We start from the raw sequence: 23,844 nt of genomic DNA, 5'->3' as shown, positions 1-23,844 counted from the left end.
CTGCCCTTCAATTTACCCCAATTACTACCAAGCAAATATAAATGCTTAAACCTTCCTGTGAAAGAATAAACCCTCATTTCCCAGGACCGTGTTTTCATTGCACGTCTCGCATTGAATTACTACAGTATATCCTTGAACTGCAGTGCTGGTATGTATCTTACACTTGAACTTGCATTTAAGGAATATAAGGAATCAATACACACCATTTTTTATTATTAATATAATGATTAAAAAAAATACATAATTAAGGTTCTCTATAGGTAACTTAACATTGGTTTCAATAATTTCTCCAAGTTAAATCTTAGTTTTTCAAAAGGAGTTTATGATTTTGACCCTTGATGTCTTTTCCACACTGAGACCGGGATGAACCAGCTTGTGGATGATTATTTTCTCAATAGGAACATATTCTTTCCCATCCACCGAGTGAAGTGCGTAATAAAAATAAATACAAATAAAATAGAAACTATTCCCATAATGTTAAAATTGACTAAGAAAAGTTTGCTAATACTCACAAGCAGGGCTGTGCGCCTCGTGGCTCTTGCTGCACATGTGACTAAATGAACTCCTCAATACAGCTCTTGCAGTTAGGGATGTGATGTGTCCTATTGTAGAGGGTTAGTGGTTTGAAAACACTGCAAGGACAACTGGTAGTCTTTGGTAGCAGCAGGAACAGCCAAAATGTCACTCAAGTTCTGAAAAAACATGCAAAATGTTGTATGAGCACAGAAATCTTAATGTAATATTGTCTTATTTTATGTCTCTAACTCCCTGGTTATCACCAGTATGGCTCTTTTTAGTCTAAAAGTTAACATGATTTTTTTTTAAAAAAACTATTTTGCCACTCCTCACTTTCATGTGACACACACCTGGAAGGATTTATAGTTCTGGGCTTCTACTGATTTTATTGTAATGATGCGTCTGCTAAGAAATAAATAATAAATTATTAGTGAGCACTTAGATATCTGGTACCCAGATACACGTCAGTCGTGTTTTACCACCCTTGTATTAAGAATAAAATCAATCCCCATTATGTAAGAAAATAATACACTTACCCGTCACACGCGATTTCCGACTCCGTCACCAGTTTAGTGATACAAAGCCCATCTCTTCAATGTTACAATTTGTTTGAATATCCATGACAGCATGTGGTTTTTTTATTCTCTCGCTTGCCAAATCAGTCTGTTTTTATTGTGCAAGTTACACCCTGCTTCCTCCAGTTTCACCTGACGAAAATGCAGCCAAAACAAAGCGAATGAGACAAGCTACAGTAATATAACAGTTAATCATTAAATAGATATTGTGATGTATTATTATTATTATTATTATTATTATTATTATTATTATTATTATTATTATTATTAAATCTGTGATCTTTAGTTGTTTTTGTGCATTTTCATTTGAACTGTGACATTAGGGCCTTACCGAGCACTATATTCTGTAATTTTGAATACTGACTGAATACTGTGCATGGGTAACATTTTGATTTAATTTTGCTGTTGGGTCGTTAACGGGGAATTTGACATACTGCTTCAATACGTACCGGATTTAAAAGTATGTATTACAGTCCACGTGTCGTCTCTTTTGGCAAGTGATATTTTCAGAATCATATCGTACTGAATTAAAATACTTCTGTTAAAAACAGTACTGTACCAACAAAACCAATACAGTACATCTAAATGGAAGCCTACTTATTTTAAAACAGTCCTTTCAGCTATGTATTTTTTATATTGCATCTTTTTTGTGTTCCCTGAAAAACAGAAAAGGGTTGGAACGGGCATTTAACCGTCACTTAAATCAACATTTTATAGGGTTGATGTGAGTGCTGACTGTTATATGACAGTATCTGAGCTCCCTCTGCTGGCGAAATGTGAAACCGAATACTTTGAAGTCAAACCAATGCCAACTTCTGGTATTATTTCATTTACTTCAGTTTAATCAATTAATATCCGGTAGTTCTGTTGCTTTTTATTAATAGTTTAATGTAGAAGTGGACACAAAGGCACTGACAGTAATAAGGGTATGTTATTTGTGTTTAAATGATCTTTACCTACTAACCTTATTGAGGAAATTATCAAGCTAACCATCAGTCAAAAACAAAGTCCAATGATTTTTTAAATTTTTTTATATAGTTTATGATGAAACTCCACATTGAAAGCCTCATACATAAAATTGCTGTTATCATAGCAGACTTCATTGCTTTAATAAATTCCTGTGCCTGCTTAAGGTCCATCACTGCCAAAACAGAATCAATATTTGCCTTTTGAAATGTCCTTGGGGTCGCTATGTTGTTTAAGTCCATTGCGGGTGTGTAAAGTCTTTATGATCCCATTCCTCTATTCACCAATAGGGGGCAGTGTTCTAGAAGTCCGGGGACTTGCTGGTCTCCTTGCCAGACTGCAGGTTGGTGCGCAGTTTGTACATGTGGCTCAATGAGTCTGTGAGAAAGGTCCCGCTCGAAATAAACCCTTCCTCACCAACTACGCTACCCACCTCCTGGTCCAGGCCCTGGTACTCTCCCGCCTAGACTACTGCAACTCCCTCCTGGCTGGCCTCCCTGCGTCCGCCACCCATCCACTCCAGCTCATCCAGAACTCTGCTGCCCGCCTGGTGTTCTCTCTGCCTCGCTTCGCCCATGCTACTCCACTACTCCGCTCACTCCACTGGCTCCCGATCACCGCTCGCATCCAGTTCAAGACTCTTGTACTAGCCTACAGATGCCTTGACCAGACTGCACCCAGCTACCTCCAGACCCTCATCTCTCCCTACACTCCCACTCGACCTCTCCGCTCCGCCTGCACTAGAAGACTAGCTCTACCTCCGCTACGCTCCCCTGCCTCCAGAGCCCGTTCCTTCTCCACCCTTGCTCCGCAGTGGTGGAATGACCTTCCTACAGATGTCAGGACTGCCCAGTCCCTGACCACATTCCGGCGCCTCCTTAAGACTCACCTCTTCAAACAGCACCTGTAGAACTCCTCTGTTTGTATCCTGGGACACTACCACCCTTCATTTAAATGAGCTTTATTTTGCTCTTATCTGCCCCCTATTTTACTGCATTTAATCCTGTACTTCAGAATACTGTAATCTGCCAAGTGTTTAACCTGTAGTATTTTGTATTTAATCATATCCTGATGTAACTATCACTATTTAATCATATCCTGATGTAACTATCACTATTATCTGCTGTATTATTGAATTGTGGTTTGTCACACTTGTACTTTGCTCGAACAAAAGTTATTGTATTACTTGTATTGTAACACTTGAAATGTATTTGCTTACGATTGTAAGTCGCCCTGGATAAGGGCGTCTGCTAAGAAATAAATAATAATAATAATAATAAATACATTATTTAAATGTGTAATAATAACCCATAAGAAAACGTACATCTCGTGAGCATAGGATCACGTATCAAGCTTAAAGAGGAAGTACTGTAGCTTAAAATATATTTTCTTACTTGGATGATGTCGGAGTGGTTTGGAAAAGGATAACGTATATGTTTTATCTATTGTTATAATTTGAGACAGGTATAAATACCATAATGCCAGTTTCTTTGAGTCCATTTCTAAAATAAGAGCAGTAGTAATTGTCAGATGAGGTCTTACACTTGGTAAGTTAACGTATTTTATTGAGACATGATGGTTTAGCCATTTTCAGTTTATTACTGCATTTGCTTCTGACCAACTGAGTGATTGAGTGTGGTGGGCATTCAAGAAAAAACATATGGGATGGATGAAAAACATATCTAAGCTGATCAGAACAGCATAACATTCAAAAGTTATACCACAGCCACTGCAATAGGTTGCACAATTATATACATATTATATGATAGAATATACATCTGTTTCTCAAAAAATATATAAGCAATGTTTTTCCTGTGCACTACTTAAAACCCTGCAATCTTGTCAAATCCCAATTGCAATGGCAAAAGAAATTAAGTTCTCCCAGTCATACAACTTACTGGTTTAGCAATAACTTGGTCAGCTCCATGTATTACAGATTGGGGATCGGAGTAAACGTTTATTCCTTCCTCCTGCTGTCTGATCTCTTCCAGTTTTTCTAGAGATCATTACAGTAAACATGAAGACAAGTCCTGGTGAAAATGCTGTATTTGATAGTCGCTGCTCTTTAAGCGATTTAAATACATTGGCAGAATTTTAAAAAAGATGATCGTCTTTGACATGCTGTGAAAATGTGGCAGAAATGTTGGCTGTAAATCCAGAAATACAAGTCACATACACCTCCACATATTCCCAATTCTGATAACATCTGTAACTTGTTATATATGTAAAAACATCCCCATCTATCTGCATAACTGGGGTTCTCAATTTTTTTAACATATTTTCACTTTGAGATCATCTGAAATGACAGTGGGCAACGGAGGTCTGTTCTTACCAACATCCACCCATCTGCTTCAGACTGATCGCCAGCCAGCCACAGGCAGCCCTGGGTTGAAGAGGCCAAGGTCTCCCTGTCAAGTAATAACACACAGAATAGGTGGCATGATAACTGAATGACTTCTTTAGACTGAAAAAACTAGCAACTTGAACATTTACTGGTTTCTTACTTTTTGCTACAGACAGTCCCCCAGCACCTGCTAAAAAAGCAATTACATCATTTTACAATAGGTACTTTCCTCTTGAACCAGTATTTATTGTCTGCTGCACACTACTCTGTCCAAATGAAAATCAGCAAAAGTCAACAAAATATGTGCATGCAAGCAAATCATTAATATACAGTAAACTGCTAGATGCGTGCATACGTGAAGTTGATCAGTTATACATGGTGCAGTAAATATTTGTGCGAAGCTGGGGGTTCTGTTTTTAGGAACAGGGTATACAGTACTGTATCTGTAGACTGCACCTCCTTGTGGCAGAAACCTGAACTGCAGCTGAGATAGGATTGAATGAAAATATGGGCAATTATTTTTGCAATAGTGCTATAAAATACCATTATAATGATATACCGCAGTGATGCATTACACTGTTACTGTATTACAAGTGACCAACATACTCTATTATACACCAATATTGCAGTTTTACTGCAATATATATTATAAGTGCAACTACTGGTATCACATCATCTATCCAAATTAGGTATTGCAATAGATTCTTATTATTCAATATGAGACGAAAAAGAGTGCATTACTCTTGTCAGGGACTAGCATTGACATAACCATGTGGTGGTGGTGGTGGTGGTGGTGGGGGGGGGGGGGGGGCGTAGAGTTTAGTGCCAGGGTAACTCATATAGCACCAGCAACAATTCTGGCACCAGTAGACATGTTTAGTTTTAGAAAAAAAAAAAGTTTTATTCCTTATCAACCATATATTATGATAGTTTCTCAATGGGTCTGGACTACTCACAAGACATACCCACACTACTCATCCACATACACAGGAGAGAAGGTTTGTGTCGTGTGGGAAGTTGTGAGGGGGGATTGATTAGGGCAGGTTTTGATAATTTAGCATCAGTAGGCTCTCTGGTGTTAAACCTTCAAAACAGTTTAGCACCAAATTTCAAAAGGATTTGCACCACTGATAATAAAGTGTTGTGACCTAAGGTGCAAAGTGTACTTCCATGTTCTGCAGCTATCCTTTCAGAATACAAAATATTTACCTGTCCCACAATTTCAGAAAAATAAATAGAATTTTACCTAGAAATAGTCATTCTCTGTCAACCAAAGAAATACTGTGGTAACCTAATACAGCAGTTCACACTAATACTGGTGGCTGAACCTCAAACCTCATAATGGCTGGTCAATAGAAAATAATATCATGAATGGAAGCAGGAAAAGGAGTCAAAATACAAGGCGCCCAAACAATGACAATAGCGAGAATATTCCTTTCTGTTGTCAGGGTTTGGCATAAGGAATGGACTGTATGAAGCTGGCATTGTAGTAATTACCTTTATCTATCACTGTTGATTCCCGAGTGGTGCATCCAGTAAAGGTACAAGATGCGCGCTATAGTCTGGACGTCGCGAGTTCGAGTCCAGGCTACTCCACAGCCAACCGTGGACGGGAGGTCCTAGGGGGTGGCGTACAATTGGCCGAGTGTCGCCCGGGGGAAGGGAGGCCAGGGTGTTCTCGGCTCACCGCGCACCAGTGACCCCTGTAGTCTGGCCGGGCGCCTGCAGGCTTGCCTGTAAGCTCCCCGAGAGCTGCGTTGTCCTCCGACGCTGTAGCTCTTGGGTGGCTGCACGGTGAGTCCGCAGTGTGAAAAAAAACGGTCGGCTGACGGCACACGCTTCGGAGGACAGTGTGTGTTCGTCTTCGCCCTCCCGAGTCAGCGCAGGGGTGGTAGCGGTGAGCTGAGCTTCAAATGATAACTGGCCATTCCAAATTGGGAGAAAATAATAAAAATAATTGGCAACGACTAAATTTAGAAAAAAAAAAAAAAAAAAAAATGGGTTGCTGGGAGGTCAAAGTGCTTTTACAAATGGAAAGTAATAAGAAATGCAAATTGTACAGAAATGTGTAAATTGAAATGCTGTGGATTCTTATTCTACTAAAATCCAATAGCCAAAATAATATCCAATACTTTATTGGGATTACAGTAATACAGGTGGTGATATACTCCAGTATATCAGAGGTCTGCTGGAATTTACAGCAAAGATCAACACCAGAGCTGAATAGCATTTCAGTACTCTTGTACCCCGAGAAGCAATCTCCATGGCATCATAACTGTGTCCATGGACAGATGCTGAATGAAGGCAATCATACACCTATACAGCGACACGGTGCTCATGCACCTCTCTGCTGCTGATTTACTGTTGCTATTGATTAGCAATGGGTATTTTGCCCTATCCTGCTGTATTTACACACAATCTCTGTTTGGCGGGTTTGACATGGCAGTCCATCTGTATGCTGTCTGAGAGTGCTGGCTGTTGGGGTGGGTGGTGTTACTACAATATCAGGCACAGACAGGGCGCTCTGCTGCAGTGTTGAGTCTTCTGTCCATCTGCAGAATCGGAACACTGGCAAAATAAAGACATGTATTTATTTTGATATGGTGCCTTTCTAGCATGTACTGATGCTTCCAACGCTCTTAGGTAAGATTAAAATTATTCTTTAATTTGCTTTGCGGACTTGAGTACCAGGAAGACTGTAGAATCGTAAGTGCCAGCTCTGAACACACTTTTACATTCCATTTAAATCACGTGACAGTGTGACCTTTCCACTCTGCCAGCCCCACTGTCCAAATAAATGTCAAGTGGAGTAAATGGAGCTAGCTGTGTTCAGAGGTCATATTGTGACATGATTTGAAGGGACTGAGGAAGTCTGTTCAGTCCCAGCATTTAGGGTTCTTCAGGCAAGCTCAAAGCCAGGTAATGGTAGAAAATCATACAAATGATACTCTGGAACCAAAACCTTCTCCTGTTTCCATGGCCAGAGCTGCTCACAAAATGACTCGAATGTTTCACAAACTTTAAATATTGCCGGTATAACATTACCCCCTCTGACATCAGCTAAGGAAAGTAAATTCAAATTCTATAAATAGGGTGAATAAAGTTTCTTCAAATTGTAATAAATAATTAGACAAAGGAAAGATGTATTCTTTCTGTTAGAGATAAACTGAAGATGCCTGTCTGTTTATCTATATGTCCCACTTACATTTTTACCTGTACCTTGGTAACATCCAAATGTCAAAACTTTATATGGACATTATTTACCAGAAATGATTGAAGGTATTAAAAGCTAATCTATGTTAAGTGCACAGCATTTGCACCTGCATGGCTGAATGACACAGCAGATGCTTTGGTTTGTTTAGTTTAGTTTACACAAAATCATTAATTTCTAGGATATAATACATATAAACCAAAATATGCATGATAAAATGTGTGAATAATAAAGGAACATGTACATGCAAAACCCTAAGTTTCATTTTTGTTTTCTATATATTATAGTACATACAGTAAAGTTCTCTCTCAGGATGTTGTCTTCTGTATTAGTAAATGCTACAACCGCTTGCCTTCCTGCTCAAGTATACAGCTAGACCAATTGTTATCAGACTCTTGCGGTTAGACCCCATTTGCTTTGAATTTAGTCTTGCAAAAGTCACTGTGCAGACTACAATGACACCACGCTTCTTTGTGAATTGCAAACAGGAGAGTGGCACAGATAGGAGCTTCTCTGAAGACATATAATAATGTTAACTAATATTAATATTTTACCCATTTCTGTACTTCAAAATAACAGCCTAAAAGTAATGTGTTCTCTGCACCTCTCTGCTACACAAATTATTCAATTGACCAATCAGTACAAAATGTCCTTTAGCATCGACACTGAGAATTAGATTCTCGTAGTGGGATAACAGTATTTATTTGATAGATCTGTTTTCTTTATGGAATTAAACTATTGGGATGTTTTTTTGTTTTTTTACACAAATTGAAACTATATAACCACTGTATCTATTAAACATAAGCCAGCAAGGAGACAAAATAAACGTCTTTCCTTTTTAACATGTAATTATTGTAACTATGCATAAAGAGTGTTATAGAGTATCTTACCATTACAAACTGACTGCTGCAGCCCCATTGTTCAAACTCCTTGATATCCAAATACAGAAACTTCTCGGTTCTGGCAGAATAAGACATTTAAAAAGGTCATTCTTATAAAATTATTGAAAGAAAGAAGATAGTTCAAATCTAGCTAAGCAACTATTTTAAGACAAGAAATACTAGCTTGCAGGAAACACCTTTCAAGAGATACATATACAGTTACACCGTCTGTGTTTATCCACAGTTTAAAAACAGCACAGACAGTTGCAGTGTAAGCATGCATACAAGCACAACTAGCTAGAAAACTTGCTTTAATATGTGGGTGTAAGATATGCTGTTTCAGGATGACAGTGCTGTTACTTTTGTTTTTAGAACATTCTGAAAATGGCTGAGGTTCTTCTGACGCCTATTTTGAATTGTATTTGTGAAACTGACATTTCGTTTTGGTGTTTGTTTGCTATAACTATTTTGTAGCTATTTTCCAAAGTAGCTTCTGCACATTCTACTTTATCAGAATTTTTTTTTTTTTTTTTTTTTGGTAATACAATTTCTTTACATTTCAAAAAAGCTAAAACACAACCCCCCTCCCCCTCCCCCTCCCCCCCTCCCCAATATGTAGTATATATTTTAAAACCATATACAACATTATGAAAGTTATATTGTCATGGATAAACATGCTGTGTGAAAATGCAGTCTGTATCCACAATCTTCTACTCTTACCAACCAGCAAATCCCTCTATTCAATAAACGTACATGACGACAGAACCAAACATATCATGCTTTCAACATTAAACTGAAAGTCTCATTTTTTCTCTTACCTGTTAAGTTGGAGGTAGAGGAAGCCATATGACTTTAAACATTTTGGGCTGGTGAAGGTCCCACCCTCTGCCTTCATGACTAACATCTAGGAAAAAAAGACAGGGATATGATTCATCTTTCCCAGAAAGATCCCAACAAAAAACAATACATTTGAACTTTGGCACTATTTTCACTTCTTTCCCAATCATGACATAGTTTAATTGGATGCTCAGTCTGCTATGCTAAACTTATTATCTATCCAGTGCTACAGTATATAGACTAAATCTTTCTCCCCCACCTCCTGTGCAACTGTATCTCTCTTCTAGGGGGTCAGCGGTCCTCCATCACCTAGCCTTGGTTGATCTCTGTCTGACTTTGGAGGTCGCACCTTTGAGAGCGGCTCCTGATGAACCAGAAGGCAAGATCCTGAGCCAAACAGTCTAATCACCCCACACTACATTTTTATACTCTATCTCAGTGGTTCCCAACCCTGATCCTGGAGGACCCCCTACCCTACTGGTTTTTGTTCCAACCGAGCTTTGAACTAATTGAACTAATAATTTGCCTTAGAGCCTTTTAATTATTTTAAACAGTTGGGGTTCCAAGTTAAGCATATCATTGTATAAGGAACTTGAATTCTCCAACTTTTTATAAGTTACATGATATAAAAGGCCAATTTAAACAAATTATTAATTAAGGGTTCAATTAAGTAATTGAGAGCTTGTTGGAACAAAAACCAGCAGGGTACGTGGTCCTCCAGGACCAGGGTTGGCAAGCACTGCTCTATCTGGCCATGCTATGTCTGTATCTTTGAATTGTAAAGCATTCATTTTAAGCTGCAGTGTACCACTAAATAACTCAAAATATACCAAAAGACCTTATTTATCACTCCCCTCAAAAATAAGTTGACTAAGTATTGTATGCCTCAGTGATCCAATTAAGCATGCTCCTGCTACAACTTGCAGTAAAATGGGAGGTTTAAACACTCACTCTGCTTCAAACAAAAGGTTCTTATATTTAGTACATCCAGGTATAAATTACAGACATATATTTCATTACTATTTTGTGGGAGTAATACTAACTATATTTTGTGAACAAGTGTTTTTTGGTACTGTAAATTGAATTGTGATCCTGAAGAATAAGGCACAGGTTAGAGTAAGACCTGTCATTGCTTTCTGAGTGCACCTCAAACCTTACCTGACTAACCACTGCTAATTGTACTGAATTAAGAATTGTACCGAGTTGAGATTAACAAACTATTTTTACTTACGCCATATCAGATGTGAGCTCCATTCATTATGACTTTTAAAACATGGTTACAGTAACATATCATAGCATACAGGATTCAAACTCCAGACAGCAGCAGTATAATCTCCATAAACTTTATTGCATAACAAGGTTAAGGTTTAGTCAAATCAGCCTCATTTCATATATAAAAGGGAAACGCAGCATATCACACACAATCATTTTGAAATGCACTCATCGCAATGATAATCATATCACAGCCTAACATCTTCATTATTATTTTATTATTATTTATTTCTTAGCAGACGCCCTTATCCAGGGCGACTTACAATTGTTACAAGATATCACATTATTTTTACATACAATTACCCATTTTACAGTTGGGTTTTTACTGGAGCAATCTAGGTAAAGTACCTTGCTCAAGGGTACAGCAGCAGTGTCCCCACTGGGGATTGAACCCACAACCCTCCGGTCAAGAGTCCAGAGCCCTAACCAGCTACTCCACAACCTAACCCTAACAGTTCATTAAAAATTAATCTGTGGCAGCTTTTTCCTATTGCACCGTGCTATTCTAGAACTACCCACACAGCACAATACACATGAATTGTTCAGCCGAAATCACAATTTAAGATAAGCACTAAGGTAGACATTATTTTTAAATAGTTTTTAAGTTTCAAAAGGTATGTGCCATGGGTTTGAATTAATTCAATCCAATACTTGGATTATAGAGAAAATGATGACTAGAATACTCACCCAGAATATTTATATATATATATATTATATATATATATATATATATACATATACATACAGTATATATATATATTTGTGATGCTCATCAACTTTCCTAATGCTGGTTTAAGTACAGCACTTCTTACCAGTATGTTTACAAGCAACAATGTAATTATATTAGAACATTTTAAGCTAATGCTGTCATTACTAACATCTTGATGGCTGAATCCTGGTGTACCAAATACTAAAAGAAAGTAAATGGAGTCAATGACACACACCTGGATGCGATGACTGAAAAAAAATGAAAAGTATGATTGGTACTTGGGAGTAAGAGGTGTTGTGAATTCCCCAATGATCCTCAAGTAAGTGGACAAGAACAGGCTACCATGGAGGCAAAACACTTTACTTTAACCAGTTTATGGCAGATCTAGAATTAGCTTGATTACTCAAATGGATGGATTATTTTAGTAAGAAATCTGAAAAAAAAGATGGCAGTGCAAGGACAGATGTTTCTTGAAATGCTAATACCAAATGATAAGATCCAGGCAATAATAAGGATTTTCTTAAACATGGGACAGAAAACTTAATTATTCCTAACCTGAGCTTTTCATTCATTAACAGTCTTCACTAGAATGCATGTCAGGTGTATACAGACTGATGTGAAATGTTGTATGATTTAACTTCTAATTTCAATCAAAGTTTTCATGAAGTAGTGCTCCAGAATTCCACTGGCATTCTCCCAGTTAAAGTGACTATACCCAATATGACATTTCCATATTAACTGCAAGACAAAAAAATAAGCACTTTGCCCTTGTACACCCACAACTTCACCAGAGAATGAATTAACGGAATCATAGTGTATTTCTTATAGTTTTATCTTAAAAGGGATTTTTCATACCATCTACATGTTCAGAATATTTGATTTATGCGACCTCTATTATAATCTATGATCATAGTTTTCCATGCTTACTAACTATTCCAGCAAAAAAAAAAAAAAAACCCTTTCAACTATTTCTGAAAGCTGAATATCTGAAGAGAATTAACAATTTGAGGTTTGTGACTGTAAAGTCTGTCCCCTCATTAGTAAATAGAAAATCTCTATACAAAATCCCAGATCCAGAGAAGGAAGAAATTACAGCTGCATGCAATTAGTACTGATTATTACGTATTCATAGTAAGCATGGTAAATAATGTTGAAAGCAGATACAAGAGATGATGATATGTAACACACATAAAGACATATTAAACAGGCAAGAAATAATACTCTGAAAATATACATGGCATAAAAAGCACCTCTTTGATGTTAATTTGCTTCTACACCCAAAAAGGGTACGTTGGATTTAAAGATAATAGATTAAACAAGGATTGCTTTAGAAGTACATAAATGGTTATAAAATTCTTAGCTTATAGTTTAATGTATGTAGTAAAGTTAAAGTACATTATCACAAATCCCTGGCCAGCAACAGATCAGTGACATTACTATTAGTATGTTGAATGCCTGAAAGCATTTCTAAAAATGCAATTTTTAGATACATAATTAACGGAATATAGAAACTTTACGCAGAATCGCTCACATTACATGGTTTGCAAAGTTACCTGGTAAATTCACATTATCTCTGTCAGTGTTCAACTTCATACGATATTCTTTTATGGGGGATAGAAAAAAAAAAAAAAAAAGTCCCATTTTGGCAGAAATCGCAACAACTAGTCTACTGAAAAAGTGCTCAACACAAGTGCAGAATGGATTTGTTGATCTCAGGGTTTGTCCAGTCGTTCCGCAGGTCGTCCAGGTGATTATCGAAGTCGATCAGGCTGTCGTAAGACCTGCCTTCCAGGAGTGCAGACATGATCTTCTGGGCTTCAGACCAGTCCTCACAGCAGTCACTAGGCAGGGGCGACAATGGATGACATGTACTTGATGGCAACCAGAAAACAATGTAGTTACTTACCTGTGGTTGGTGTGTCTCTTTCTATATTGTCGCTCTAACTGAAATCTAAAGCTAGATTTCCACCCGTGTTCTTTCTGAGCACGGTGCTCCGGAGCTTAGTAATTGTTTCCACAGACAGTACAGCTCAAACTTGTTAATTAATCATAAACCCGTAATGAGAATGTGAAGTTACATGGGTGAAAAGAGAATTGATTTAATTCTAATTATTTTCATATTATAATGAATAAGTTTACTTAAACATATAAAAAAATCATAAACCAAATTTTGTCTTTTTGGAGTGCATTGTGAGATTTAGGAAGTGGTTGGTAATTTGTATAGAATATAAAACACCACATATTTATTTCAGGCTTGTGATATTATATTAAGCTACTAATTCATCTGTTATGATTTTTCTAGTAACACATTTAAAAAAAATCAAGATTTGCCAAAAACCATAGTAAAAATCGCTTGCATTACAAAAACAACCCTATATGATCCTGTCATTCTAGACAAAATCCACGCAGATTTAAAGGGTGGTGGAGCAAAATCTGAAAACAGAAGATCATTTCATGTTATATTCAACTTCAGTTGTTATGTAGAACCACATATTAATTAATTAATTAATATGCATTTGTAGCAAGAGAGGATGAAAACATCAACTTTATCTCTGGATATCATTTTTTGCACATACTGCATTATTACCTTGAGTTTCTGGAACTCAGAAATGTTCTAATAAACATTAACCCTACTGTTACTGCAACTCCTTGCAAGTACTCAAGTTTTAATGTTTAATCGAGTTTTCATCACAGGTTTTGATTTATATATAAAACAAGCATATTCCACTTATGAAGTTCATTTATCCACATAAATGCAGACCATAAACACAGACAAGCCAAGAGGAGCATGGGAAACAAAGCTCACCGACAGAGGCTTCACACCAATTTGTTCATATACAACAGCATAGAGGGAGGTAAAGACTTACATGTTAGTGTCTCTGCATTTCCATTTGTTGTCATGATGCTCAAAGACAGAAATTGCAGGGTTATAACAACCCATGGAAATGTTACTGTTGTCCACCTGAAAACACAATATATTTTAGTACGCAAGAATGGCAGGACAGGATTGTACTATTTGTTATCTGTTATTTATTATTTTATTTGTTCTTAATAACGGACAGCAGACTGACTGATCTTTTTAAGGCTATATCTTGGTAACCGCTTGTCTGATGGATTTTTTTTGATCTACAAAATAACTGGACTAAGATTCACTGAATGCAGTTGTGTATAACATTTTAAACCAATAAGCATTTTGTTTTATTTTTGTAAAAAAAATAACAGCCTGCCTCATTCTATTCAAATCATGTTACAATGTGACCTTTCAACTCTGCAGGCCCCACCTACTTAACATTTCTATTTTGACAGAGAGTAGCAGAATTGAAAGGACAAATTGTCCAGGAATTAGGAATGATGTGTAGCATGTAGAAAAGGAAATTAAAATGAGATTTGAAGCTAATTCCTCTTTAAAATGAAAAATACACCAAAACACCATGTACCATAATCAGTGCCGCATCACTGAAGTTTTCTGCAATCCTTGCTGCAACTTTTTCTGCAAATTGATTGGGTCTGGAAAAGGGTATAAAAAAGCAAGACATACTCAGTTTAGCAAGTGCAACAGCATAATAACTGTGTGAAACTGAACCATTTCAATATATTCAAGTTTGAAAAGGCGCACCTGGTTTCCTTGATTCGTTCATTGGCCTGGTAATACCCGGCTATCACATATTTATTTTCTTTACACCAGGTGTCAATCTGGAAAGTTGAAATTTACAATGACTGCAATGAACAAGACAAGAGGTCAAGAAAATATACAGTAGGTTAAAATACATTGGGAGCAGTTCCTAATGTTTTAAAGTACAGTAGAGTCAATTATCCGATCTTTGATTAACCATACTGTCTAATCAACCGAACACACCTGTGATCATGTGATGAATTACGTGTGATGTATTACACACACAGCTTCTGCTGCTATAAAGGCTACGAGATTTAGCTGCCAAAAAAAAGGACCAGCAGACTGTTGCAAATGAAAGTTACAGAATTATTCAGACCACCAAATCCTTACATGGAGCATTGTTGCAGTTAAGAAATTAAAACAGTCACCTCGTTCTTGATTTTTCTTCTATTTCATCAGTATGGGCTGGAGATCCTGTCTATATTATTGAGCAGCTAAGAACTTTTATTTTATTCATTTCAATTGCACGTTATTACAATGCCTCAACAGCAGGTATCAAAGTATAGCAATATTTTACTGATTTTTTTTAAGTTTAATGATTCCTAAAGTTCTGTAATGTATCAAAGCTGTACTGAATTGTATTCTCTGATGAATTTCAAAGTTTGGTATATGGTACGTTTAATTACAGTATTTCATTACCTTAACTGTAGGTGTTAAAGTTTTACTGAATTACATTAATTTAATGATTTGTAAAGCTTTGTAACTGTGTATGCTTAATGTCATAGGTTACTAGCTCTATATCAGTAGGTACTTATGTACTAAGTACTTGTGTATGTTAACTTTATTCTATACATTATTAAAAGGTACAGTAATTGTTATTAATACCTGTTCGATTATCTAGACAAATCGATTATGCAACCGTATCGGTCTCAATTAGTTTGGATAACTGACTCTACTGTATATAGTTACATAATACCTGTACATCTCACTTAATGTACATTTTCCTTTGTGAATCATAAACACATTATTGTAAAGATATCTCTCTCTCTCTCTCTCACCGTGTAACAATTTTTTTTTTTTTTTTTTTTGGTTCCTGGGTAGTAAGTGTTATTTCCTAATTGCTTATGCCTCAAAAGTATAGAAAATGGCTATTATTCCCCACAAACTTTGCTTTTGTGACCAGGACAGTGATAATTTGAAATTTACCTATTTTCCAGAACATTCCAGATAGATTCAGTGCTGAGTAAACTTGGAGTAACTTCTAGAACTTTCTAGAACTTTCCCGTAATATAAATAGTAGTATAAATACAGGGGCCTTAAGCCCACCAGTTCAGTTTAGTTCCAGCTGCCTAAGTGGATACATATCTGCATTTTTCTGAGATGGCATCAAGGTCATAGGAGACTTCAAAATGGTGGCATTCCTGATGGGTCTCCAAGGCGGTTTTACCAAGTTTCCCTGCTATCTTTGCCTTTGGGACAGCAGGGACACCAAGGCACACTACCACAGGCAGGACTGGCCACAGCGGACCGAGTTCTCTGTGGGGAGGAACAACGTCAAGTGGGAGCCACTGGTGGACCCCCGGAAGGTGCTGATGCCACCACTGCACATCAAATTGGGCCTTATGAAACAATTTGTCAGAGCTCTAGATAAGGAGTCGGCAGCCTTCAAGTACCTTCAAGACTTCTTCCCTAAGCTGTCTGAGGCAAAGGTCAAAGCCGGTGTCTTCGTCGGACCACAGATAAAGAAGATCCTGGAGTGCAATGAATTCCCCAAGAAGCTCACTAGTAAGGAGAAAGCGGCTTGGAACAGCTTTGTCGCAGTGGTTCGGGGCTTCCTGGGCAATCACAAGGCCGAAAACTACGTGGAGCTGGTTGAGACTCTGGTGAAGAACTACGGCACAATGGGCTGTAGGATGTCCCTCAAAGTCCATAACCTTGATGCTCATCTTGATAAATTCAAGGAGAACATGGGAGCGTACTCGGAGGAGCAAGGCGAGCGCTTCCACCAGGATATACTGGAAATAACACTTACTACCCAGGAACAAAAATTGTGTTACATAGTGTATTCAGAACGAAGACAATTGCATTGAATACAACCTAGTGTACTTCCTTACCAGAGTCAAAGCGATTTCCATCATTGGTGCCAGTGCGAGGGTACCATGGAACAGAGGCACACAGTCCACACACAGAACAGGCTGGCCGTCTTTTCGCTTCTGATTTTCGGCCACCAATAGACCATTCACAGCACAGTGGGGATACTTAGCAGCGTGCAATAACATTTTACAATATGCCTGAGTGGTTAACTTAATTACAGTCATCTTCAGTATTATTCGTTAAGGGACGTGCGAAAATAAAAATATTAATAATTAGAAAACAAATAGCTTAAAATGCCAACGGCATCAGCCTTACAAATATGCGCGTGTACTACTTACAGAAGAACAGATTTGTATTTAAATCGAGAACATTTTGTAGAAATGGAGTACAAAAAAGTATATCTTTCTTTCCTACACAACTATCGTGTTTGACCTTTTCAGCTACTTGTACAGTTATCTGAATTGAACATTAATAAAACGAGGCGAACAACACACAACCCTGTCGATCTGAGAGTAAAAACCAGATATTATGACATGAATAAGTAATTACATCTGACTGTACTTTACATATAGTCGTTTTGACATAAAACTACTTCTGCCCTTGATCAGTGAAACTGTATTTGTGCATTTATCCGGAAGACATGCGTTAATAAAACAATAGCTATAGTAAAGTAAAATATTACAACCCTTTGTCGGCGTTCATGTTGACTGCTATCACCGGTACCGTAAAGCAGACAGGTCTTAAAAATACAAAGCAATTATTTAGCGGCAGTAATGAAACCAGAATCACTTTGGTCCCACCAACTGTAGTGGACACAGAGCCAACATGGCAAACCCGAAGATGAAGTTAAAACAAATCTTTACGATATCGGCGCAAAACTGTCGCAAAACCAACATTAAAAAACAGTACAAACAGCTTATTATTATTTTTTTTTACAAAGGTAATATATTACCTGCCATTTACTAAAAAGATTGTTAAAATCATCATTGAAAATAAAAAATATGTTATCTTCATTTAGATGTAGTTCTTCCCCTTGTCTTTTTTTTTTTTTTGGTACTCTCCGTACCCACAGTTCCGCAGTGGCTGTCGTTTAGTGGTTCCTCCTCCTAGATCTTTGCGCTATCTGGAGCTGCTGCGGCAGGTAACGGGGTTGGGAAAGTTGGTGGAGTAAAGCAATGGATTTCTCGTGTTAATTGTGCCAATATACATTTTAAGTTAATTGCGTTTGTTAGGACATCTTTTTGTCTTTTAATTTAAGGTTCCCTAGGCAACGTTTTCCGATTAATAGGTTTCAATGGACTCGTTTCAGTTTGACATTGAGTCACGGCAGAGAAGGCGAAAGGTAGTCTCGTTTTAGGAAGCAGGCCTGATAATTTAAGTGGTGTTCATAAAAAAAAAAAAAAAAAAAGTCTTATTTGATAGAAAGTAAGACGGGGCTTTATTGTTACGTACCAACAAAAAGACGTCCCTCTTTTCACATTTTACATTACCATGATACATGACTCCGGTCATGTTGACCTTGTGCTACATTTGAAAGAATTGAGGGAAATTGACGACTTCTTACCGGAAATATAACAGGATATTGCATGAGTAAAATCAAGCGGCTCGGCGTTGATCAGTCGCGATCAAATTTCGTACTGATAGGTAAATGGGGCATTTAGGGACACTGCTGCTGTACCCTTGAGCAAGGTACTTTACCTAGTTTGTTCCAGTAGAAACCCAACTGTATAAATGGGTAATTGTATGTAAAAAATAATGTGATATCTTGTAACAATTGCAAGTCGCCCTGGATAAGGGCGCCTGTTGAGAAGTAAGTAATATTAAATAATAATAATAATCGTAAATGACGTGTGAAATAAGTTGTTCCACAGAATAGGAAAAAAAAAAACATAGGTCATTTATTTAATATTTCGAAGTGGTATCAAAACCCAATTTAAATGGCATTATTATTATTATTATTATTATTATTATTATTATTATTATTATTATTATTAATAATTATTGGCAGGATGATAATTAATACACAGATGTAGCGGCTCTTACCGTGGCTCTTACTTTTTTTTTTCTTGAGTTGTATGCCTTTGTATCATTTAACTCGCAACGCTAATGAGAAATTGAACTTTTTCAGAATGATTGCATCTAGAGCACTTAGTCTGGTGGGCAGGAGGGCCATTTCTACCTCTGTTTGCTTGCGTGGTCATGGTAAGTGTCTTTTGATGATATCACACTTTTGTACGTATTGTTAATGGAATATCTAGAAGGTAGCTGCCATGAATGTTGTACTATATTACTATACAGCAAGAAAAGCAACATACAGAGATCCTGAATGTACAGTACTTGTTTGCAGTATTGGTATGTGTTAATGTTTTTTTGACCTTGCTGTCTAATCTGTTAGTCTTGACATGAAGGGCTAAACATTACATACCTCCAAGATACAGGCACGTTTCACTGAACTTCTAAAACACTTCTGCGAACCCATTATTCCCAAGGGTGCATCGAATTGCATTTGTTTCTGGAAACACAAAGGAAATGTACAAAATGTGTACAGAATGTATACAGGACCAACAGTAGAGTAGTACAGCATCGTTTTCTAGACAGATATGAATCTGTTCTCAATATTATGTAAAAAATGTCAGCACTGTAGATCATGGTTGTGACCCTTTAACTGTGTAGAAGGTTGTAATGATACACAGATAATCACTTATGAAAGTAAGTTGTACTGTTAACAATTGATTGGATGTGTCCAGTCAATCATTATCACTACATTTTTGTATTATTTGAAATAAGTCACTGAGAAAATGGGATGAACTTGAATGGTAATTGTCTAACTAGGAATGTAATGTGCCATTACTGCACCCACCAGATCTATCAGACAACGACAATTTATCCTGGGTTAAAAAAAAAAAAAAAATTTGATCCTTTTAACTACTGTTGGTTGCAGATTGTACAGTCTTTGGAATGACCTTTGTGTTAACATGAGAAACCCAAGGGTTTGTTTTCTTTTGCTTAAGTATGTTTTTTAAAACTATGCAATGAAGGGCAACCTAACATATTTCAATAAAGGCCCCTCTAACAATAGATTGTTTTTATTTATGTTTGTTGCTATAAACAGGGGTTGCAAAGGTGGAGGACTATGCGCTTCCAGCTTACTTTGATCGCCGTGAGTCTCCACTGCCTGATACAACTTTTGTGAAGCACCTGAGTTCTGAGCAGTTGGCTCTGAAGGAAAAGGAGAAGGGATCATGGGCCCAGATGACAGACGTGGAGAAACTTGCTTGTATGTATACAGTGCAAGGATCAATCTGTAGAGCAATAGACCTTAGCCTGGAACTTGATTTATGTAGACATTTTACCACAGTTAAAAAGATGATGAGCACCAGCTCTGCAGGTGTTTCTGTAATATTAAAGCATTTTTTAAAAATATCTAAATTTGCTTTCTGTGCTATAAAAGAACATGAGGATATTATTTATATCATCCTTCTGCTGCAACTAGTAGATTTGAAGGTGTGTTTGATGGATATTAAAAAAAAAACAAAAAAACAACACAGATCTGTTTGGATTCTCAAAAGATAGTGTACCGAAGAATGCTCTATGGAAAATATAGTAAACAGACACCAAGTAACATTTAACATGGTTGCAGGACACTACAGCTTAACTAAGGCCCTGTCCACACTATGCCTTTAAACCATCTTAAAAGTGCTAAGTATGGTTAGCGTCTACACTACGCAGCGTTTTAATACCATACTCGAGAACCGGACTTGACCACCTCGGGTAGTCTCGAGTCCGGTTCTAAATTAGATCGCATCAGCTAGTGCGTTTTGTCAGAAATTTGGACACTAATACCGAACTACATTTTTTTGTGCATCCTCCAATATCCCAAAATGCTTTCCGATTTGTTTTGGCGCATGGACATTACACATACAGCACTCAGAACAGGCACCTGAAGGAGTTGAGAATGACTATCAATACTGCTGTACTGTATACAATTGCTGAGGCTTGTTGTAAAATGGTGAATCATGGAGCGACGTGATCAGATGCTGAACTCAAGGCACATTGAAGTTCTTCTTGACTGATTTAATCGCTCAAGATATCAGAGTTCAAAACGAAATGCACACATTATGATAAAATGTACCTTGTGCTTTTTAAGAAACAAAACCATAACGTTTATGCTACAGTAAGAAGTGCTATGTCTTCCATGGGCACGGGCTCCATATTTGCAAGGTTGTAAACAGGCAGTGCATGGTGGGATACTATCATATTATGCCCCACAGTCCATTGCGCCGCTAGGAACTGTAACCAAACTATTTTAGTAGTGTTTGTACGCATTAAGCCCGACTAAACATGAAATGGTACTTTAGTGTGGACGCTTTGAGCTGGATTAATTAAAACGTTTTTGAGTACTGCTCTTGATCGGTTATGTAGTGTGGACAGGGCCTTAGAACACATTAACCCTAATTTAAATATTTAAATACGCGTCTGCTGCCACTATTAGGATCATATATTTTTCCTCAAGGGTTTTATGTAACAGATCGTAATGACCTGATTTGAGGTAATTCTTAAATCAACATACCTGTTTCCTGTGCCTTTTCTCTCCAATAGTGTACCGCATCAGCTTCAACAAAAGCTTTGCTGAAATGAACACAGGAACACAAGAATGGAAATCGGTTGTTGCTGGAGTGTTCTTCTTCATTGGGTTAACTGGTTTTGTTGTCATGTGGCAGAGAAAATTTGGTGAGTAAAAAAATATTGAAAAATTATATATAATGTAAACATTTGTTGAGCTATCCAACTATCTTCAGTCCACAATAAACAAAGACTACATCAGTAAATATGGAATAAATCAGGTAGCAGCTCCTGGTTACCAAGGGAATATTTACACACGGCCAGCATGAGTAAACACGGCTTGTCAAGTGTCATCATTCCCAAGGTTAACAGGTATTTTATTTTTGTAACACTTCTTATATTGGTTTACAGTTCATTATAACGGTATGGTTTGGATGTTGTGATCTTAGCAGCAGCAGCTGGTCCAGCACAGGTACAGTAGCCTACTGAGGATAAGAGGCAGTGCCAGGTATGGCACTTTGCTTATAATTACACACTTTGCAGTACTGTATAATGTAGTGACATTTTCATGGCTTGGATTTGTACTACTGCTATGTAATAAAACAATTGCTCCCTGTTAAAACCCCTTTCTACTATTTATACTTCAATTCTGCAGTGTATGGTGATGTTCCACCAACATTTACTGAAGAATGGATAGCTGCCCAGACCCAGAGAATGTTGGACATGAGGATGAACCCAGTGGAAGGCTTTTCAAACAAATGGGACTACGAAAATAAAGAGTGGAAGAAATGAACCAACTTCCAGACCACTTAACAACATACACACAACTTGCTTGAATTTTAATTCCGTAAAACTTTTTGTTGCAATGTTACCTCAGCAAATACATTCTGGAAGTACACTTCCTCTTAAGGTTATTCTTTAAATGTTAAATATAATAAAACTCCTGTGTTTTACTCTGACATTGTGGATATATATTTTTTTATATTTTTTATATTATATATATATATATATATATATATATATAGGATTCCGAGTTTTATCTATTTCTTTTTGAGGTTTTATGTTATATATTTTAATCTGTTGAATATGTGAATATTTTCCCATCTGTGTGAAACAAACATTTGGCCCAAAGATATGCTGATATGGCTCTCTAGGGAAATGCCTTCAGTGTCCACATTCTGAACTTTCCCAACCACCATTTAGCTGCAATACATTTAATAGATTTATTATATTTACTAAAAACAACGATGCATGATCTGCTTTTTGCATGTTGCATAAAGAAAAAATACATAGTGTATTCTGAAACATCCACTTGTACATTGTTTATGAACCAGTTTGTAACGTGCAATATTACTTTTTCATTTTAAAAAAAAAATGAATATGGTTTGTAGTCTTAGGACAGAACATATTGAAATCCATTCTCCTTTGCTTGTTATTCAGGAAAAAAGGTTCTGCCTTCAGCCAGTGGGTATTAACCCATCAGTTCATTTTGTTCCTGTTAATTGCAGTCCACCCAAAACATATCAGAGTTTATTATTTGGAAGTAAATGGTTCAACGCAGCTTAAGTGTACTTACAGAATGCCTCTATTGGAATTTTTCACACTTTTCATTCCAAATTAATAGAAATATCTATAATACACAAATGTTTGGACTTGATTTCTGATGTCAAATTGTTGTTTTCTGTTAGTGTATGTAACAGAAATCCATATTTCTATAAGCATGTAATTGGGGTAATCAATAATACAGTAATAACAGGACATCACAATATCAGTTCTGTGAAGAGCAGGGTTATTGTTTTGCAGCTTTACAAACTTCATTTTATTGTTCCTATGGCTGCTTTGGAAAAAACAGATTAGTACTGATCTTGGAGTACCGAATGTTGCTTTTGTGTATAACAGTCAAAGATGAGTTCTATTCGAGGCTGTGAAAGTAGCCGTCACTGCAGAAGTGACTCTTTACAGTACAGTATATAGTATTAGCACAAATCTGTCCAGCCTAATGACATGCTTCTCGTCATTCAGTAAAGCACCTTGAATAGATAGTACCCTGTATAGTTAAAGTATAATCGACAAAACTAGAACTCAGGGTTTATTGCCTTGTTACTGCAATTTAAATCTCTTTTTTTCCCCCAGTGTAGGGATATTTAATACAAAGGGACATTTGGAAGCGATTACACAGTCCAGTACACCCATTCAATCAAGGTCAATAATCTATTTTTGTGTTTTAAGAAATACAGCGTTTAAATAAGGTTTCCATCACAGG

General features: G+C 37.0%; 2 protein-coding genes and 1 long non-coding RNA gene across 3 annotated transcripts; 1 reads left to right on the top strand and 2 right to left on the bottom strand.

Annotated features, from left to right (window-relative positions):
* Nucleotides 1-519: 519 nt before the first annotated feature.
* LOC117425147 (uncharacterized) lies at nt 520-5,003 on the bottom strand. Its single transcript, XR_004660782.2, has 4 exons — nt 4,390-5,003; nt 3,956-4,053; nt 1,053-1,223; nt 520-692 (listed from the first exon to the last, which is right to left on the bottom strand). It is a non-coding gene; the product is annotated as an uncharacterized LOC117425147 (long non-coding RNA).
* A 5,654-nt stretch (nt 5,004-10,657) lies between these two features.
* LOC117425667 (ER membrane protein complex subunit 8-like) lies at nt 10,658-17,999 on the bottom strand. Its single transcript, XM_034042805.3, has 5 exons — nt 17,039-17,999; nt 14,928-15,004; nt 14,749-14,818; nt 14,179-14,273; nt 10,658-13,152 (listed from the first exon to the last, which is right to left on the bottom strand). The coding sequence occupies exons 1-5, from the start codon at nt 17,240-17,242 to the stop codon at nt 12,993-12,995; spliced, it is 606 nt and encodes a 201-aa protein (XP_033898696.1). The 5' UTR covers nt 17,243-17,999; the 3' UTR covers nt 10,658-12,992.
* Nucleotides 18,000-18,074: 75 nt separating this feature from the next.
* On the top strand, nt 18,075-22,540 carry LOC117425666 (cytochrome c oxidase subunit 4 isoform 1, mitochondrial-like). The gene is made up of 5 exons (XM_034042803.3): nt 18,075-18,159; nt 19,147-19,220; nt 20,131-20,295; nt 21,618-21,749; nt 22,237-22,540. The coding sequence occupies exons 2-5, from the start codon at nt 19,148-19,150 to the stop codon at nt 22,371-22,373; spliced, it is 507 nt and encodes a 168-aa protein (XP_033898694.1). The 5' UTR covers nt 18,075-18,159; nt 19,147; the 3' UTR covers nt 22,374-22,540.
* The last annotated feature ends 1,304 nt before the right edge of the window (nt 22,541-23,844 follow it).

Source organism: Acipenser ruthenus, chromosome 20 (genome assembly GCF_902713425.1).
Source record: "Acipenser ruthenus chromosome 20, fAciRut3.2 maternal haplotype, whole genome shotgun sequence".
Classification (NCBI taxonomy): domain Eukaryota; kingdom Metazoa; phylum Chordata; class Actinopteri; order Acipenseriformes; family Acipenseridae; genus Acipenser; species Acipenser ruthenus.
Note: the sequence above shows the minus strand (reverse complement) of the source record. Positions and strands in the feature narration are given on the sequence as shown.

Coding starts and splice junctions, on each gene's coding strand:
- LOC117425667 (XM_034042805.3), bottom strand. CDS start 17,242: ATGACTGTAATTAAGTTAACCACTCAGGCATATTGTAAAATGTTATTG. Junction 15,005..17,038: donor TGGAAATCGCTTTGACTCTG/GTAAGGAAGTAC, acceptor TCAACTTTCCAG/ATTGACACCTGGTGTAAAGA. Junction 14,274..14,748: donor GTGATGCGGCACTGATTATG/GTACATGGTGTT, acceptor TTGTGTTTTCAG/GTGGACAACAGTAACATTTC.
- LOC117425666 (XM_034042803.3), top strand. CDS start 19,148: ATGATTGCATCTAGAGCACTTAGTCTGGTGGGCAGGAGGGCCATTTCT. Junction 19,221..20,130: donor TGTTTGCTTGCGTGGTCATG/GTAAGTGTCTTT, acceptor TGCTATAAACAG/GGGTTGCAAAGGTGGAGGAC. Junction 21,750..22,236: donor CATGTGGCAGAGAAAATTTG/GTGAGTAAAAAA, acceptor TCAATTCTGCAG/TGTATGGTGATGTTCCACCA.